The 19,876-nt window shown below is 46.9% G+C and overlaps 1 protein-coding gene across 2 annotated transcripts in view; it reads left to right on the forward strand.

Moving 5' to 3' along the window:
* The window catches only part of ARHGAP36 (Rho GTPase activating protein 36), a 31,403-nt gene that overhangs the window by 7,419 nt on the left and 4,108 nt on the right, over positions 1–19,876 (forward strand). The window contains exons 2-8 of one of the 2 annotated variants that reach the window (XM_055267743.1): positions 15,862–16,020; positions 17,266–17,331; positions 17,836–18,071; positions 18,317–18,509; positions 18,728–18,783; positions 19,016–19,166; positions 19,691–19,839. In XM_055267743.1, coding sequence (XP_055123718.1) covers positions 15,862–16,020; positions 17,266–17,331; positions 17,836–18,071; positions 18,317–18,509; positions 18,728–18,783; positions 19,016–19,166; positions 19,691–19,839 — 1,010 coding nt within the window. Of the gene's footprint in view, positions 1–15,625; positions 16,021–17,265; positions 17,332–17,835; positions 18,072–18,316; positions 18,510–18,727; positions 18,784–19,015; positions 19,167–19,690; positions 19,840–19,876 lie in introns of those variants that run through there. The other variant, XM_055267742.2, reaches the window with a different exon arrangement.

The raw sequence follows: 19,876 nt of genomic DNA on the forward strand, positions 1-19,876 counted from the left end.
CCAGGCTCATTTGTGCCAGATGAAAGGGCACAATAATAACAGTGGCAATTTAAATCGTGCTTCTCACTTTCCCCCCTGAAAAGTGGCGAAGTGACTCACCACTGTTGAATTGTCCCTCTCTATCCACCCCCTGACCTCTTTGCAGCAGTCCAGGCTGGTTCCCTGGAGGCTAAGCTGGGAGCTAAAGCTTCCAGAGGCCCTTTAGCTGTGACTGGGATGACATCATGCCCCCCCATAAATGTGTTCCCCAAAATGCGATGTATTGCTTTAATTTGGGTTTCTCAGACAAGGCTGCTTGGAAGGCATTAGAGCAGCGTGAGCTCCATTAGGCAAGTGCAGTGCCCCCCAACTCATGCATAATATAAAATGGGGTCCATTCAGTAATCTTTTCTGAGGGAAAGCCTCTGCTTGTTTTTCTATATGCAGTTTGGTATGGAGATGCTTGCACTATTTGAAATTCGCCATATACCAATTTCTGGTAGTGATGTTGTAAAAATGGGTCTGGGGGAGCTGTGAAATCATTCTGTTACTCCACCCTGATTCTTCACCTCCATTTCCCTCCATACCCAAATCTCCTGACCCTGTGGCTAGAAAATGTTCATTTTCAACTCTTTCTTTCAGCACCAGCCTACGGAGAGCTCCCAGAACTGGAGCTAGTGAGGTGCACTTGTGCCTAGAGTAATTACAGATTTTGAAGTATCAACAAAGCAGGTAATTAGGTGGAGAAAGTATTCGCTGTCTGGGAGACAAAGAAAGTAATTATGATGAGTACTCTTGGTGCTGTCAGTAAACTCAAAAGAAAGATTTGTAGAGAAATGATAATGTTTGATAGAAACTTCAATGTCTAGCAGGAATCAGGGGACTCTTAGTAAAGCCGCCTGGTATGTAATACAGGTTTAGGAAATATGGTAGACCTGAGTTCAAATACCAGCTCAGCCTCCTAGGGTCTGTGTGATCTTGGAGAGATTACTTAACTACTCTGAGCCTGATGTGTGAAGTGTAAAAATAGCAATAATTATAGCTCTATCTACCTTACAGTATCATTGTAAGGACCCAAGGAGATAATGCATGTCAGAGCACTTAGCACAATGCCCAGTACACAGTAGGTACTTAACAAATGGCAACATTATTATTATTATTACAACTATCCTTGCTACACACCAGGTATTCTCCACAGCAGTTCAGAGTTTAAAAAGGGAAAGAAATGATTGCAGTTATGTATGATCATATCATGAGAAGTATGAAGGGTGTAATTGTGGTGGCTCAAAGAAGCGAGCCCTCAGTTGAGAGGGAAAAGTATAGAAGAGCAGAGAAAGTTTTGTGATTCTGGAGTTAGGTTTTAAAAAAAAATAAGTAGGTGTTTGTCACAAGGCCCAAGGGGAAAGGGCTTCCAGGCAACTGGATCTGCCCACACAAAGCCAAAAAGGTGTGAAACAGCCAGGCCCTGAGCAAATAGTTGGGCTCAGCTAGGCACCAGCTGGGATCTCCTGGGCGGGGGAGGGGTGTCAGGTCAGAGACCAAGAATCTTTCCAGCTTACTCCCACCGGCCCCTGTATCGCGCCCTAGGCGCCCTACCTGGCCAATCACGTGCGGCGCCTTCCTCTTCTTTCCTCTAAGCAGCCAGGTAAATTCACACCCTGCCCCAGCGGGCCTTGCCGACACAGAGGTGGGCGGGCAGGCGAACCCCCACGGTGAAGATCAGACCAGCGGGAACCCCTGCCCGGGTCGCGGCCCCTACTTCCTTTCTCCTCTCAGTCCCAGCCCAACGTCCCACTCGTCCCCGCCCCCAACCACACACACGGTCACTTGGGTTCTTTTAGACAACGCTGTACTCTCACACACCGCACCCATGCACTTACGCGGCAATCCCCCTTCGAGACACACACAACCCCTTCATCCAAGCACGTAAGCTGACCACATGCGTCCACACCACACACATGAGAACATCACACCAAAAGACACGCACCGCACCCTCACATGCATAAACCTTTGAACACACCTCTCAAGTTGATTGACTTATAGAGAAATCTTGCACACTAACACATTCACACACTACACAGTTCAACAGACACCACCTGTAAACCCACATTGACACACTGCATCTAAGCATAAACACACTCCACACATATGCACACAAGCTTCAACGGGCACACACACATCCACACACTGCACACACATATACACTCACCACAGCACGACCACAAACCCCGGCAGGAACAGCACACACCCACCTTCAAACCGCACCCACGTAATCCCACTATAATCGGGCAGAAACATACAACCTATAAGCGTGCACACACAAACACATGCCGCATGTCAAAGCGCAAACCAAATACACACCACACCAAGCACTCCAGCTAAAACGTGCTCCGCGCACACGCCCCCCACACCCGAACGCACACACAGATCGACCGCACCCGCGCGCGCGCACACACGCTTACATGCATACATACATACACACACAGCCCGCCCCCGCCTTCCCTTTGGGCGGAAGAGAAGGGGGCGAGGAGGAGAGGAGGGGAAAAAAGGAGGGGGGGATGAGAGCGCGAGGCGGGGCGGGCACAGATGCTCTTTTCCTTTTGACCCGGGGTGTTGCCCCCATGTTCCCCATTCCCAAGCAAAGGGAGTAAGTGAGTGGGGTCCAAGGAAAATCCAGGCGGAACCCAGGAAAACAAGAAGGTCTGGGGAATCAGCGAGCGGGTGCGAGGGCTCCGCGGGGACCCTGACTCAGCGCACTGTCGACCCTGCCGGAGGCTCCTCCTCCCCGCACCCTCCCCCTGGCCCTTTCACTGCCTTGACCTCTGTCCCCCTGCTTACCCCCACCCTCAGCCAGGACATGTGCTTCTCTCCCCCGCCCACACCCGCCCCCACCCCCCGAGCCCCACTGGAGAGAACTGGCCACTGTTAAGGGTTGAGGGCTTTATTGGTTTCAAGAAGTAAGGAGTTAAGACTGGCAGACAAGCTTTTTGCGAAGCCTGTTCTAATGTAGCTTGAAGACTTTTCTTAATGGAGAGCTCACTCTTTCTCAAAGCATCACATTGTCTACGTAAAGGGCAATGGCTATTAGAAATCCCCGACCCCGCGCTGGACACATAGTAGGTCTCTCTAAATGTTCCCCCCTCCCGCTTATGTCACCACATTTGGCAAGGCTGTCTGCAGCCTAGCAATGGCTCGCAGCAGCTGTTGGGCAGTCAGTCAGTCGGTGAGCTCTTTTCTTAGCCCACTAGCCCTCCTGAAAATAGCAGCTTCGGACTGGGCGCCACAGGCGGCAGGGGGCGATAGAGTCGCTAAAGGTGCTTTGCACTTCTGGTTCTGGCGGCACAGCCCCTGTGAGAATCTCTGAGGTGCCCTCCCTCCATAAGCGGACTACGCGAGTGGTGGCGGCAGGGGTCACTCCGGAATGATCCGCGGCCAGATGACTTTCTGGCTCCTGTCCGCCACTTGCTTCTTTTCTGTGGAGATGGACAGCAAGGGAAAGGGAGATGGGCCTCCCCCTCCGACTACCCCGTGGCGCATTGTGTAAAGTGTCATGCAAAAATACCCGGGCTTCAGAGTTCTTTATAGGTTCGAATCCCAGCTCTGCCACTTCTTAGCTGACTAATGTGGCAAGTCGCTGGCTTAGGTGACAGGGTAGTTGTGAGGCTTAGAGGAAGTAACATATGTGAAGTACTTCTTCCAGTTAACATACAGAGGATGTCCATTCCCTCCCTCTTTGCCCCACCCTCTTCAAAAATATAAAGACATGGGAGTTTAAAAGAAAGGGGATTAGAGTCTGGGAGGGGGGACATGGCCACCAGCTGATGCCCCCAAGCCAGGCCAGAAACACAGAGGAGGGGCAGGAGTTCAGTTAACTTGCAATATGCTGTGTTTAAGGGAAATGCCTGCACCAATGATTTGGTGATGCCATTCGCTGGCCACAAGAGAATCCAGGTCACAACTCCAATCCTTGGGGTTGTGATGAGGCTCTTCTGCCCATCACCTCCCCTCCTTACAAGGACTTCCTAACTCACCTCCGCTTGTATTCTTTTCCTTCTTACCAAGATGCCGCATTAATATTTTTAATCTTCTTGTGAGCACTCCTTGGGTGCCAGGAATATCTCCTGTTAACTTATGTCCCACCAGCATCTAGCACTGTGCCAGACACACAGTGCAAGTGCTATACAGGCGGCAAGAGATGTCCTGGGTGAAATCCCTAGGAAACATTGAGACTCGAGGGTACATGAGGAGTTATCATAAGGAACCTAAAGAGAGGACCCTAGGCACTGCAGGGATGGAGGGCAGTGGCTTTGGATCAAGAGTTATTCCATTGGACAAATAGTTATTCCATTCCTCCTCAAAGCCCTCCACCTCTAAGTCTGTCTGGAAGAGCATTGCTTCACTGCGGCTGAGGCTTCTGCAGGCAATTAAGAAGAAAGCCTCTTTCCTGGAGGGCAGAGGCCCTGGCCAGCTAGAGGGTGAGTCACCACCTCAGTTAGGTAGCAGAGATGGCGCTAAAGTGGCAATGAATCAGTCCAAGATGGCATGAGGAGATTACCTGAGTAATGATGAGAAGGGGAATGAGGCAGGAGCCTGAGCCCTTGAGGCTGGGACTGATAGAACGTCTATATTCATATGCATAAAGTCAGCTCCTAACCTGCCTCCCCAGTTCCACAACCAAGTCCCCAAGGATAGCATTGGCACCCTCCTGGGGAGGGGAATGTTTGGGAGACTTGGGTTCCAATCCTGACTCTGCTACTTACTATGTGACTTTGGGCAAGTTATTTTCCTCTCTCTGGGCTTCAGTGGCAAGGTAAGTGCTAGGTACTTTACCTATGTCATTTCACACATTCTTCTCCAAGGTATTATTGGAGCACTAATTTCCCTATTTTGCAGTTGAGAAAACTGAGGCTGAGTGATATTAATTATCTACCTTATCTCTATATCATGCGGTCTTTGTGTATGTATGTTACCAGGCAATCGCTATAATCCAAGCCTTTTCTAGTATGCCAGTCCTCTGTTTAAATTGGATCCCTATGTACTCAGGTTCGAATCATGTCTCCCAGCTGCCACCAGTACCAGCCCATGTTGCTAGCTACCTGGGTGGGGTTTCTTTTCCTCTCCCTCGACACCCTCTCCCACCTCAACTCAAGTTTTTTTCCTGGCATATAGGTCTAAAATCTCACATTAAAAAGCAAGTGTCACCAGAAAGATGTACTCCAATGTTTTGTGTTTTATCACAGTGGAGGGTGCTGGTTGCAGGGTGCTGGTTGCAGGATGCTGCAGTGAGGAAGGGGAGCAGAGCTTCCAGGGCCAGAGGGAGGGGCTGCAGAGGGAGAGAGAGAGAGAGAGAGAGCGAGAGAGAGAAAGAGGGGATGCCAGGGACAAACTGGACAAGCCTCAAACTGCTGCTCCCTCCCTTTCTCCGCCTCTACTTATCTGGTGCTCTAGAATGTATAAAGGGGCAGCACCTAGTCCACTTACAGCAGGAGGAGAGGGAGAGATCCTCTCCTCTCCTCTCCTTCAATGGAAGGGCAAATTGTCCTGAGTGTTCAAATTGTCCTCCTGTGTTGGGTAAGATTTATTTAATTCTGGGCGGGGGGAGGGGGGAGGGCGAGGGCCTCATGATGGTAGCAATGATGGTAAGGTGGCACTTAAATTGAAAAGAGCGCCACCAGTGCTGCTTAGAGCCAGACACTCTCTCTCTTTACTAGAGGATAAGTGAAACTTGACACTGGGCTTCTGGATCTCATTTCCAATCCAGGCACCTAAGAGCCATATCTCTGAGCCTTTGGAGAATAAGTCCATGTCTGTCTGGGCTTCCACAGCAGCTATACTTGGAGCCAGCAGCTGTACTCTATCCTTTCCCTTCCTTTTTCTTCCTTCTCTCCTTTGCCCAGGCTCTGCTTCCCCATTTTTCCCTCTTGCTGGGCCCACCCATAGTCTCTTATATTCTTGACTCTTCTCTTTCTTCTCCATTTCTGTCCCTCTTTGTTGACAACACTGTCCCTTGTGCATTTACTTGGCCCAAGACAGGAGAGAATTCAATGGGGGGGGGGGGTGTAATTGTGTATTTGAAATTCTCCCACTTAAGATCTTGGGATTATAACCCCATATTGCCCTTGTTGCATCAGATAAGAATAGTTAGCTCTTGTAAATTATATATATTTGCTTGGTTGAATGGTGATTTGTATATATGATTGGTGGGCTGCAGTTTAGAAGAGAGTATTTTTGGAAGAAGTATTAAAAGGTAAGATGGTTTGGGCTGGTGTGGATGGCCTTCTGACTTCTCCAAGTGCCTAGATATGCAAAGAAGACAGTACATGAAAAATTAAGACTACAGTAGTGGGGGGTGGGGGTGGGAGACCATTGTCAGCCAGGTCGATGGAGGACTTTGTGAAGTCAGCTTCTGTTTTGCTCTTGCTGATCATTGAACTTTGAAAAAAATGACCCTTTTATCTCTGAGTTTGGAAGACCAGAGGCCCTAGGCAAGAAGACCAGAGGCCCTAGACAGGAAGGGGAAACAAGAAGCGGAAAGAGTGAGGCAAGGAGGGGAAAGGACTATTCCTTGTGCAGTCCTTGTGTGTAAAGGGCCAACAAAGAATGCCCCCTGCCCTCAAATGACACACCAGTCAAGGCAGAAGGGAAGCCAAGTGCTGTGGCAAATTGTGTGCTGAGCTGGGATCCAGGAGTTCTGGACCTTCATCTTGGCTCTGCCACTAATTAGCTGTGTCCTTGGGTAAGTAAGTTTTTTAACCATCTGAACCTCCATTTCTGCTCTTCCTTCACTTGTACTGTGAGGTTGTGTGGCATGGCCAGGGGAGGGGAGATTCAGAGCACTCAGAGGGAAGAGACCCTTGGGGTGAATCTTGAAGGAGAGCTCTGTTTTGAATAGGGGAGAGAAGATTGTGGGGTACAGTGAGAACCAGTGGGAGTGGCCCAGAGAATTCAGCAAACAGGTATGCGTAAGGCACTGAGCTGGCTGCTGGGTAGAAAATTGCTATGAATCAGCCCCCTCCCCACCGCGGCAAGCTTTCCAGAGAGTGGGGGAATCTGAGCGGCAGAGCCAAGCGCTGACAGTGTCTGCAGCTCCTCTCAGCACTACCCGCTGCCGCCCGCCGGACCGTCGAGCAGGTCACGCAGCCTTTCCCTGGCCGGACCAAGAGGCTCGCCAAGAGGTAGTGCAGGGGTAGGGCACCAGTGGCCTGAGCGCAGCCCACTGCGGGGTGAGAGAGGGAGGTGAGGGCACTTCAACGTGGAAGGCCCGACGTGAGGGTGGGAGAGGAGACCTGAGAGTGTGGAACAAGTTGCCCAGGCTTTTGCGTTCAATGTCTCAAACGTAAGAGCGCAAAAAAGATTTATTTTTTTCTAATTCTCAGAGGAGCAGGAAGAAGAGAGTGGTTTCCGCGCGCCGCGGGGCTTTGTTTAACTTTACAGGTTCTGCGCTGCCTGGAGCTACCCAGGGGCAGGACCCGCGCAGCGCACCCCAATCCAGCCTAAAGGCCATGCTCTGCAGCGCAGTGGCGGCCAGAGACCCAGGGCAACCCCGAGAGGCAGAGGGCGCACAGTCCGCAGCCTCCTACCCTCACTTCTGTCCTTAGCTCAGAGCCGAGGGCACTCAGCGGGATGGGTGCTCGGGCGGAGGGTCGGGGGGTGGAGACAGGCTCAGTCCCCTGCACTCTGGCCCCTTGGAGGGGCTGGGGGGCGGGGTGGGCTCTCTCTTCAACTGCGAATAGCAGCCCTGTGGCCCTGTGTCCCGGAGTTAGCTAAGTCCAGTGGAAGAATCAAGGACTTTGCAGATGTGAGAGTTGTGTCTCTACAGTTCCCTTAGATAAACAGAATGATAATAAATTATGCCAGTTACGTTTCCGGCTTGGAGACCCTCTCTGACTTGCCCAAGGCCACCCAGATGCTTAGTAACTGAGGAGGCCTCCTGACTCCTGGTCTAGGGATTTTTCTGATTGTGTCATAGACATGAGAGTGGTCCAATTTTGAATGGGGATGGATAGATGGATGGATGGATGGATAGACAGACAGATATTGATATTTTTAAAAATATGCTTATTTGAATGTAGTTTTAAAATACTATTCCTGCCATGAAAACTACAGGGAAAAACATCTCCCACAGCCCCAGTTCCCTATGACAGCCACTCAGACAGGATTTTGAAAAAGAAAACTGACAGAAAATTGGATGCTTGTTGGGGAAGATACGATCAAAGGAGAATAGAGGGGGTGGGAGTGGGGGAAGAAAGATGGAGGAGAAGAAGCTCTCAGCACGAATTCTGAGAACTTCCTTATTCTGAAGATTTCTTTGATATGGTCTCTGTTCAGATGGTTTCCAGGAGTGTCCCCATCAGTCCTTTATTTCTTATGCCCACTCTGTAGAAGCCACAGATGTGGTCTGGAGAGGCAAATATTGATGACCCTTCTTTTAATTAAGTCTCATTTCCCTTTTTCCCTCTCTTGTAGTGAGTACATCGGAGAAGGGAATTTTGTGTATGTGAGAGTGTGTGTGTATGTGTGTGAGAGAGAGAGAGAGAGGGAAAACGCTTATGTAAGAGAGTGTAAGGGTGTGTGTGTACGTGGATGTCTGTGAGTGGGAATATGTGTGTGTGTGTGTGTGTGTGTGTGTGTGTCTGAAAGGGAGCAGGTCTCAAAGAGGGAAGCTTTGAGAGGCAAGGGAGATGAGAACAATGAATCAGAATTTACAGAGTGCAAACTAAAAACTTATAGCTGACTAAGGATCTGTCCAGTGCTGATGGGCCTGGGGAAATGGTCAATTCTTAACATTCCTTAAAAGAACAAAGGAAAGGAAACATATTTAAATTAGTGCAAGAAAGATGATGTTAAACCCATGGGCCTTTCTTGATATTCTTCAGACACTTGACATTTATGTGACCTTTGACTAGGCTGCGAGATCCCAGGGCAGGAACGGGGGCTTTCTACTCCAGATAGCTCTCCCCTTCCCGCCACCATCTCTAGCATGGGTGGCTTCCATACTGTGCCAAGGAAGCCAAAGTTCAGGACTAAATCCCTTTTGTAGGCCAGTTAGCTTTTATCTACATTTCATAGACTAGACTAATCCCCACATATCACACAGTTGGCTGTCTTGCATCTCTGATCATGAAAGACCCAGTGAAGATACAGTTCATCTTATCCCGTCTAGAAGTGTGCTTCCTGCTGACAGTGGGTGAGTACCCATTTTCATCTTCAAAGGATGATACAGAGGCATTCTTCAACAGGGAACACTATCTGCCTCATTCCAGATAGTAGCACTTCTGCTAAGTCTTCCTCTCAAGTTTGGCTTCCAGGTATTTTGGAGGGCAGTTCCTCACCTTGCTTGCTTGCTTGCTTGGCATAGTAATGTACCCTTTGGAGAACGCTTTCATTCTACCCTATCTTTTATTTTATCTTCACAGCCACACTTAATAGGTACCATGATTCTTATTTTGTAAGGTCATGGATCTGAGGCTCAGAAAAGCAAGATAATTTGCTCTCTGTCACATAGTTAGTGAGTGTGTAAACTTACATGGAGTGAGGCTGGGATTTGAAGCTAAGTTTCAGTCTATATCTCAGGACCTTGCCAGGATACCATGCTGTCAGGTTGGGGGTGGGCTGGGGTAAGAAATATGGTGAGATGCCTACACTGGGCTTTTGGTGTCTTTCTCCTCTGTCAACTCCTCTCCTCTACCTTTCATAATAGTCTTTTTTTTCCAGAAAAAAATATACTCTTCCTGTAAATATGTATATATACACACACACATATATATAAACACACACACACCCATATATATGTGTGTATATATATATGTGTGTGTGTGTCTCCATGTATCTATCTTTCTTTCTATCTTCGTTTCCCATGGAATGGCACAGAGCAATGTATAAAAATAATACCTCAAAAATCCAACCACATCTTTAGGAAAGAAGGTAGTCTTGGTTTAGACTTTCCCAGTTCCAGGCAGCAGATGTTAGTGATGAATACCAAGAACTGCTATGGTTTGGTGGAAAGGGCAAGGCTTGAGCTGGGGATAGGAAGGGACAGCTGGTTCCCAGATCATATTCCTCTATGGCATTTTTGTGCAATTTTAGGTAAGTCACAGCCTCTCCAAAGCCTTAGTTTGTTGCTATTGTAAAATGGGGAGGAAATATCCAACCTACCTCTTTCCCAGGGGTTATTGTAAGAATAAAGTGGCATGATTCATTTATTCATGAATCACGAATAGCTCTTTTAATTGCAAGACTCTCAAGAGCTTATAATCCTATGATTCACTCGACAAACACTTATTGAACACCTATTGTGTGCTGGGGTCTGGAGATAATGGGCATATGGAAAGCTTTTAAGAAAATGAAAAGCAGAAGACAAATTAGGCATTAAAAACTTTTACCTCCTATTGATAGAACATCTTATTTTTAACTTCTTCCACCACAGTTTAATAGAAGCAGCAACCAAAAGGGGAAAAAATGATATGCATGACACAGCTTCTGATGCCAACACTATTATGCACCCTGATACATATTGCAGATAATAGTGAGAATATCTATATCTCGGTGTACTTGATGTCACATTGCCTTCTTTACACTATCCTTTGGGATGTTTATAGCATAAAAATTGCCTTTCACCATCCTGAGCCTGAGTTGTTTCTTTAGTCAATAAAATTTAAAAACAGTATTCCACGGAATGATGACTGTACTTATTTTACAAAGATGCTGTAATATGTGGTGGCTGCCTGCCGTCTGATATGACCTACCCTGGCTTATGGAATCAGGCTTTGATTATGTGTATTCTTTTGATTTCTTTATTTAGCAATGCAGAATCTTGCAGCTAGTGAAAGCAAATATTGGTGCGTCAATGGCAAGAGCCCTGAGACTGAAGAGAACTGGGTTCTTGTCCAAGCTCTGCTGTCAAATTGCTGTGTGGTCTTGGGAAAACCCCTGTCTCTCTGTGAGCCTCAGTTTTCTGACCTGTATAATGGAGGTTTGGGACCAGGTGATGGCTAAGGTCCTATTTCTGAAACATTCTAATATTATAATGTTCCTGAAACTTTCTTATTTTTTTGAAGCCAGGGCTTTTCTCCATATATTTTAACAGTAATATTACCTCTAGTTTATGACTTTCTGCTATAACATGATGGGCTGACTCAATGTATTGATGAACACTGTCCCCAGATTTAATTATCTTGGAGCATCATCACCACATTGTATAAAATGAGCCATATTGTTCATTACATCAGCAGCCTTTGCTGAAATGGAGGTTATGGGATAACAACTTTAAGGGTAACTCATTAATGCTCTGGGATGAATAAGCTAATGTGTCAGCAGACCAAATTGGTGCCCAAATGTTTTCATATGGAGACCCATATCTCTTTCCCATGTTGTGATATATTAATGGGGATGTCTTTATCCATTGCTGCTGCCTGTAGTCACTTGAATAATGTAGATGCAGTACCTTCTGGGCACCCAGCCCCATTCACTATCAATTTCCTAAACTTTGAGGCACCCTCAGAGGCTTGGAACAAAATTCTAGTGATGCCATAAAGTACCTAATTTATAAGGATTTAAACCATGGCATCAGTGCAGTCCCTGCTTTTTTTTTTTTTTTTTTCCACAGGTGTTTACTAGTAAGCACTGCACCATTTTTAACTATTTGTTGGGGGCAATGGAGTAAATTAGTCCTCCAAATCATGAAGGCTGTAGATTTATGCCTAGTTGAAACCATTTCAGTCCTCACAATGTTGAAGTGGGTAATCTTTCTGACGTTAATTTGTTTCTCCATCTGTGTGCCATGCATTTTGGGAGGACGTGAGAAACAGGCTTGATGCCATTCAAGTGTGTTTCCCCTTTTTTGTATTGATGAAAACTTGATTTGTGCCTGTCTGTTCTTTGTTCAAATTCTCTCTCTTGGTATCTGCTCATATTCTAGCCCCTTTACTTATCCAAATAAAACTATACATATATATATAGCTAGTGACAATGTAGAATTGGATGGCTTGAAAGAGAAACAAATTTTGAGAGATACAGGCACTTTATTAATCTGAATAATAACATTTGAAATATTAACCTATGGAATTAGTTTTTCTAAATTTTATAAGATGATTTTTTTAAATACTTGACTCTGCTGAAATTGGAGAATGAAGAAGAAAGATATATTCCTCAAAATCTCCTAAGATCTCTTTACATAATTCAAATTTAGTGATTGAACAGAGTAGATTGTTCAATGGATTGATACAAATTCTAATTTTATGTAATTACTTTTGAAACATGATTTTTTTTTGTAAACTCCGGCCCTCTGCAAAGAACCTTCAATATTAACATGTTTATTAAAAACAAATGTTAAATATCACACATAATGTTATTCATTCAACTCTCAGACAACCACTGAAATGGATACTGTGTCATTTCACCATTTTATAGAGAAGGCCACTGAGACTCAGAGAATTCAACTGACTTTCTTAAGATCACACAGCTAAGAAATCTAGAGGTTGGTTTTGAGCTCCGTTACATTTGGCTCTAACACCAGTAAAGGTATTTGTCTAAAGATAGTGTTTCTGCAAATGTTTTGAATTCTAGACTGAAACTGAGATGGTTTGCTTTCATCTTCCTTTTGAATCTCATGGTCTCTTCAGGCTAGTGCCATGGTATACTGAAGGGGTAAAGGGAAAACACTTTGGAGCAAGAGAGGTCTCTTGGCACCTCTTTCCTGTAGGGAGCCTCCTTTTGTGTTCAGCTTGAAGTGTCAGGCCTGAGGATGAGTATTCAAATCTCAAGATCCTGTTATGTGCGTCTTTCATAGTGCGAAAGCCTGCCTACTCATTCCCCCTCCCCACTCCACCCATCTGCTTCTTGTCTGGGGACATTGGTCTTCCTAAATCTGCTTCTGGATTGTATGCTACTGGCACCTTGAGAAGGTTGAAAGCAAGTAAGGCGATGCCAGTTTTTCTGGTAGAACTGCAGCATATAACTGCTCTTAAGTTTAGTCCTGTGTGCTGGAGCAGGGAGGCAATGACAAATGGTTTATCATAAGGCCTTTGATTTCCTTCGGAATTGTAAGCATCTAGGCTGACTCATCTCTCAAAGGCTTTTCTCTCTCTCTCCTTTTGGGGCTGTTGTTGATTGGGGATTTTACTGTTTGTTCTTACCTTATATTTGGGGGAGAGAAGGGACTGATTTTCATCTTATTTTTGGGTGAAAAACCCAGCTCTGCTCTTTGGATGATCAGATCTGGTAAGCTTCGATAAGAAGAAATAACTGAAACTCCAAAACAGGTACAAAAGACGTCTGGATTGGGGAAAGGGGAGAGGGGAGTAATGTTAGAGAAATTAAGCCAGAGCTAGGCTGTGTGTCTCAGGATGAGACCCTAGACTAATAGGCTCTGGATCTGCTATTTTGAATGGGGGATTGCTAGAGGCTTAGTCTGGAACTGTGGTTAAATGCATGTGCCTTTGGTTAAAATGGTCACTTTGCAAGTTTCAGTTTGGTGGTTGGGGTTAGGTGTTCACTTTGGGTCCAGGGGATGGAGCTTTGCAGTTGAAGTTTTAATATCTATGCTAGGTGTTTTCCTCTTGGCTTAGTTCAAAAGCCATAGGAAAACTCCTCATCATTTCTCTTACTGCACCTATTTCTGACATCTGTGATCCTGGCTATTAAGGAAAGTGGGCAAAAGAGTTTTGGAGCCCAAATTCAAGGTATGGTTTATTTGCTTGTTTGTTTGTTTTTTGGACAGAAGATAGCTCATCTATTTAGATTATCGCATGATAAACCCTTACTTAACTTTTCTCTGCCAAAGCTGCATTGCCTGATCTTTGAAATTTAAGCTCCCCACCCCCCAAATCATATATAGAATGTTATTGTAGATTCCATGGGAAAGAGACATTCAGTAAAGTTGTATGTAACTACTTCCTTTCTTGGCAAAAGGTTTAGTTCCCCGTCTCCTGAATTATCTTCTCTATCAGGAACCAGCCATATTTACCCAAGCCATAAACTTGGGAGCTATCCTAAATTGTTTTCTTTCCATTGCAATTAAAGATGTTCCCTAAGCCCTGTCAGTTCCATCCATGAGATTCGTCCCCTACTCCAGCCCTAGTGACACTGACTTGTGTCAATATCCCTTGCCCCTTGGTTCATCTACCTACTTCCAGCTCTCTACCCAAAACAGGCTTTTTCATGGCTTTCTGTGATTTTTCCAAGGTGCAGCCCTGACTCTTTCACTCCCTGCCTAAAGCCCTATTGCCTTCGGGAAAAAGTCCGACTCTTTAAGCTGGCTTATAGGGCCATCCATGATCTCATCCCTGCCCATCCAGATTTATCTCCTTCCAATCCCTTTATACAGCTTCAAGAATATGACAACCTCTCTGCCATCTCTTTTCCTTTGCACAAGCTGTTCTCTCTGGATGCTCCCCTCCTCTGTCTCCAGGCAGACTTAGATGTTTTCTCCTTTCTGCTCTCACAATACTTTGTTTATATCTTGGAGGTCTAACATCACAAGGTTTTGTAAATTGTTGCTAACGTGTGTATCTCCTTCACTGCACTGTTAAATCTTTTTTAAAAAAAGAAATAGTATTACCTTGCTCATCCTTTGAATCTTTAGCACCAAGTGGGCAATTAATACAGGTGTTTTTTTTCTTTAATGAATGAATGAATGAATGAACAAATGAGTAATAGAGAATGTGCGGGAAAGGATGCTGTGTGAGGTGTAAGGGCATACCCCATGGGGGATGCTTTGTAGTCTGGAAGTAGTACAAGATAGTGGGCACCATGGAGAAGGCACATATAAAATAGATTTTACCATTACAGTAAGACAAACTCCACTTTGATCACCAATTCTGTTTAAGGAGTCTCACTAGAAATGGTCTGGAAATGTTGTTTGTTGGTTTTGGTACAAAAGATTTTTTATGAAAAAGTAATATAATGGAGTTGTACAATGTTTGGTAAATAGACAAAAGGCAACAGGCAAACAAAATCTCACCAGTTAATGCAAATGCTCTTAGCATTTGGGTGCATTTCCTTCAGTCTTTTATTTTTATGCATGTTTTTCTTCACATAGTTGCAATCAAAATTAATACAATTCTGTGTTTTGTATTTGTTATTAAAAAATTCTTTGTAAATATAACTTTAATGATTGCATAATTTTTCCATACTGTGGCCATTACAAAATTTATATAACTAACATCATTTCTGGGCTAGCATTTTTTTCCCTTTTTTTGTTACTATTATGGTTTATGTGGATATGCTTTTCCCTGTCTGTAGGAAGATTTTATTAGGATAGATTCCTAGAAGGGGAGTTACTAGGTCAAAGGGCCTGGGGATGATTTTTGGCTCTAGACCCATGTGTCCATTTTGTTTTCTGGACTTGTCTGAATTTGCAGCTCTCCTAACCTAGATGGAAGTCCCCTTTTTATCCAACCTGGACAGCATTGAGTATCATCATGGAAAGAAAAAAAACCTCTAAAAACGCTCTAATTAATTAATTAATTAATGGAAAATATTATCTTATTTTTGTTTCAAAGCGCTTTTGTTAAAAAACGTTTTTCTCTTTTATTTTTTCTTCTTGTTTTCTCTCTTTGTACTTTTTTTTTTCTAATGAGGTTTTCTTTTTCCTGGACTATCTGTTAAGGGCTGAATTTTTGAAGTTGGATTTTTTTTTCTTTTTTAGCAAAAACAACCAGAGGCTGCTCTGCTTGAGGGTGAAGCCGCCTCCCAGTTTTCCCTCCCCCTCTGCCCCCACCCCCATAGTTCTCTCCACCAGGTCCAGTGACAATTGGATGATGCAGCCTTGATAATCATCCGATTCCAGAATGGGTGGCTGCATTCCTTTTCTGAAGGCAGCAAGGGCACTGTGCCCCAGAATCATGCCCCCTTTGCTGTTGTTGTCCGCCTTCATTTTTTTAGTGAGTGTCTTGGGAGGAGCCCCAGGACACAACTCCGACCGCAAGACGAAGATGGTATCAATACACAGCCTCTCCGAGCTGGAGCGTCTGAAGCTGCAAGAGACTGCTTACCACGAACTCGTGGCCAGACATTTCCTCTCCGAATTCAAACCTGACAGAGGTAAGCTGTACCCCGGATTGTGGCATCCTCGCCTTCGGGAGAGTGGACCCTCCGGGCAGGACGGGGCGGATTAGGGGTCTGGGAGGGTGGGAGGGGCTCACGCCTGATCGCAGACTTGGTCAGTTCTCCTGGCGTCTGGGGAACTGAAGAAGCCGGAGTTGAAGGCTGTTTGTTGAATTGCGGAAGAGGTAAAAATTAGTTGAGTTTGGTCGAAGGCTGGGGGCTGAGGGGGCAGTAAGACAGACGGGCAGATGTCAGGGACAGACAAGTGGACAGAGGGCCGGTGAAGAGACAGACGCACCAGGTGCGGTGCGAGAATAGGGCCGAGCGAGGCGGAAGCGCAGAGGGACACTCTGGAGAGAACTGGGAGAGATAGAGACAGCGCGGTCGAGAGACAGAGAGTAGAGGGAGATAGCAAGACAGTGCGTGAGAGAGAGACGCTCCTAGCCGGGCGGTGAGCGGGAGGGCGGTGCGGGCGCGGGGGCGGCGGCAGGAGGTGCTCCTCGAGCGCTGCCCACCTCAGCTGTCTGCCGGGGGGCGAGCAGGACGCGGCGCAGGACGAGGTTCGAGCTCACCAGGGAATCTCAGGGGTAAGCGTGCGGATTTGGCAGCGGAGCCCAGGCGGGTAGCGCGGACCCAGGCGCGCCCCAGAGGTATTGGAAAGTGCTGGGGGTGGCAGCTTCGCTAGGCGCGCACGGCGAACGCAGCTTGAATTGAGTGAAGCAAAGGGCGAGGAGCCCCCGCTGGCAGCCCCTGATGCCAGATTCGGAGTGCGGGGACAGCCAGGTGTCGCCGCTTCTCCTACCGCAGCGCAGGGAGCCGACGGCAACCTGGTGCGAGCGCGCCCGCAGTAACTTGGCGACCCTCACCCGCGGTGGCGCTGCAGGAGAGCCCCTCCCTCCCCTCTTCTGTTGCGTGATCTGGGGACTTCAGAGCCCCGGAATTTATGTTTTAAGTGTTGTATTGAGCGACTACGGGTGCGTAGCAAGATGCGCGGTGCGCACGCGGCGAGTTAGATTGTCTGGTTTGGTTAAATTCTTGGAGTCTGTTAAGAGTGAGATAGGCTTGTCCTTGTTGTTAGGTGGGGAAACTGAGGCTCATAGAAAGCATATTACTTTTAGCCCGCTGGACAGAGCTCGCCTCTCTGCCACCCCCTCCCCCTGCTGCAGATCAGTGCATTGGGATGTTTTAGTCACTTATTAAGTCCTATTTGTAAGTGTATCTTTTCTTTTTCTCTTCCTGTAGCTCTACCTATTGACCGTCCGAACACCTTGGATAAGTGGTTTCTGATTTTGAGAGGACAACAGAGGGGTGAGGGGGCTCTCGTACTTTCTTTAGAAAAGAAATAGAATGCTAACCCCCTGTGTAGTGTGGCCCTGGCTATTGGAGACCGGGTGGCGTCCACTGTCCCAGGAGACAATCTCCTCAGCTCCCAAACCCCACAGGGGGTGATATCAGGAAATGGCGCAGTAGCTGTAGGTGCTTGGGGCGGTCCTCTCAGACCTTCCTGGTGGACTCACCCCACACAGGTCAACCCGAAGAAATCGCCCTCTTTGCTTCAAGGTAGTCACCCCCAGGGAAAATTTAAGGCAGGGACCTCGAGCCTCGTCGGGGTGGCTGAGTGGAGCTGAGTCCTTTCGCCAAACCAGTGCGGGGTCTTTTTGGCTAGCTCCCCAGGGAGGGGCGCTGCGGTTCTGGAGAGGTGGGGTTGGCTGCGGGTGGTTGCTGGGAGGAGTGCTGCAGCCCCTGCTTCCTCCTGATTTAAGCGCTGCGAGGCTTTGACGTTTCTCATTCTTTCTCTCCGTGGCTCCCCAGCTGTATCACTCAAGACATTTGGCATTCGCCTGGAAGAGGTCCTGGTGAACGAGTTTACCCGCCGCAAGCATCTTGAACTGACAGCCGCGATGCAGGTTGAAGAAGCCACCGGTCAGGCTGCGGGCCGTCGTCGGGGAAACGTGGTGCAAAGGGTGTTTGGCCGCATCCGGCGCTTTTTCAGTCGCAGGCGGAATGAGCCCACCTTGCCCCGGGAGTTCACTCGCCGTGGGCGTCGAGTGAGTTAAACCCTCCAGGATTCAGGCAGGGGCCTCTCCTGAGGTATGCAGGAATGTGAGGCCGGAGGGTCAAGGCCTGTGCCCTCAGAAGCAGGGGGGAGCTGAATACAATATGTTGAAGTGGTGTCCTTGGCTTGCCACAAAGGGAATGTATCTTGTTCTGAATGTCATACATACAGTACTCAGCAAGGTCCTAATTGACTCTCTTTATTTCCCATTTTAAGATAATCTGGATTTCTCCACAGGGTGCAGTGTCTGTGGATAGCCTGGCTGAGCTGGAAGACGGAGCCCTGCTGCTGCAGACCCTGCAGCTTTCAAAAATTTCCTTTCCAATTGGCCAACGACTTCTGGGATCCAAAAGGAAGATGAGTCTCAATCCGATTGCGAAACAAATCCCCCAGGTTGTTGAGGCTTGCTGCCAATTCATTGAAAAACATGGTAAGGGAGGTGCAAATGGGTAAATCAAGGAAGGAAGCAAAGGGAAAGGAGAGATGTTCTAGAAATGGGGGGAGAAAAGAGGTCGAGGATGAAGGGATTGGATAACATTCCCCTGACACCCAGTGGAGGTCGGGATGCAGTAGGGGGTGGGGGGAGAAGGGAAATGCCATGGGAAAGGGATTCAGAGATGCTTAGCATCCGCTGGTCTTTTCTTTCAGGCTTAAGCACGGTGGGGATTTTTACCCTTGAATACTCCGTGCAGCGAGTGCGTCAGGTAAATTGGCTATGTTTACATGTTTGTTCCTCCAATAAGAAAGAGCAGGAGGAGGTGGGGTTCCCCCATAGACCTGACTACCTGGTGGGGGGAGGAGCAGGGTCTTCTTTGTAGCCCCCAGGCCCGCCATATTGCCAGCTACCTCCACTGAATCCTGGAACCTGTTGAAGGAATGACCAAGATGGAGCTGTGGTGGGCCAGGCAGACAGTCCCTGTCTTCTCCTTTTCCTAGCTCCGTGAAGAATTTGATCAAGGTCTGGATGTAGTACTGGATGACAATCAGAATGTGCATGATGTGGCTGCACTCCTCAAGGAGTTTTTCCGTGACATGAAGGACTCTCTGCTGCCAGATGATCTGTACATGTCATTCCTCCTGACAGCAAGTGAGTCTTCTGACCTCCCTAGTAGGGCAAGGAAAAGAAATATTACTGGGGTCTAGGGGTTCTAGGGACAGAGCTCAGGCTGGAGGACTTCGAAGAACTAAGGCAAAATGAACATAAGAAGATTTTAAAAACCTCTCCAGAATATATACAATCATTATTTGTCAATTAAAAATAAAATTTTAATACAAAACTTATTTGGGTTACTTTCTTTGTATTTCTAAATGTTCCATTATAAGTCTGTTGCTTGGAAATGTCTCTAGACCTTCTTGAAGATGTGTGTGCCCTCTCAGGTCAAAAAAAAAAAAAAAAAAACCCAGGTTCTGTAGAGGAGGTCTGGTTTTTATGGGGGCACTTCTTGCTTTCAGAGTTCCTGAGCTCACATGCTTTGGAAATGAGCAAAGGCAAGATGCCTGGGTACTTTCTCCATAACTGCCAGCAAGTTTCAAGCAGAATCTCACCTCCCTTGGTATCAGTCTGCAGCCAAGACTGTCCCCCTGAGACAGCCCCTGTTTTCCTTCTTCTAGCTTTAAAGCCCCAGGATCAGCTTTCTGCCCTGCAGTTGCTGGTCTACCTGATGCCACCCTGCCACAGTGATACCCTGGAGCGTCTGCTGAAGGCCCTGCATAAAATCACTGAGAACTGCGAGGACTCAATTGGCATTGATGGACAGTTGGTAAAAAGATCTTGGAAACAGTAGTGAAAACTGTAGT

Source organism: Symphalangus syndactylus, chromosome X (assembly GCF_028878055.3).
Source record: "Symphalangus syndactylus isolate Jambi chromosome X, NHGRI_mSymSyn1-v2.1_pri, whole genome shotgun sequence".
Classification (NCBI taxonomy): domain Eukaryota; kingdom Metazoa; phylum Chordata; class Mammalia; order Primates; family Hylobatidae; genus Symphalangus; species Symphalangus syndactylus.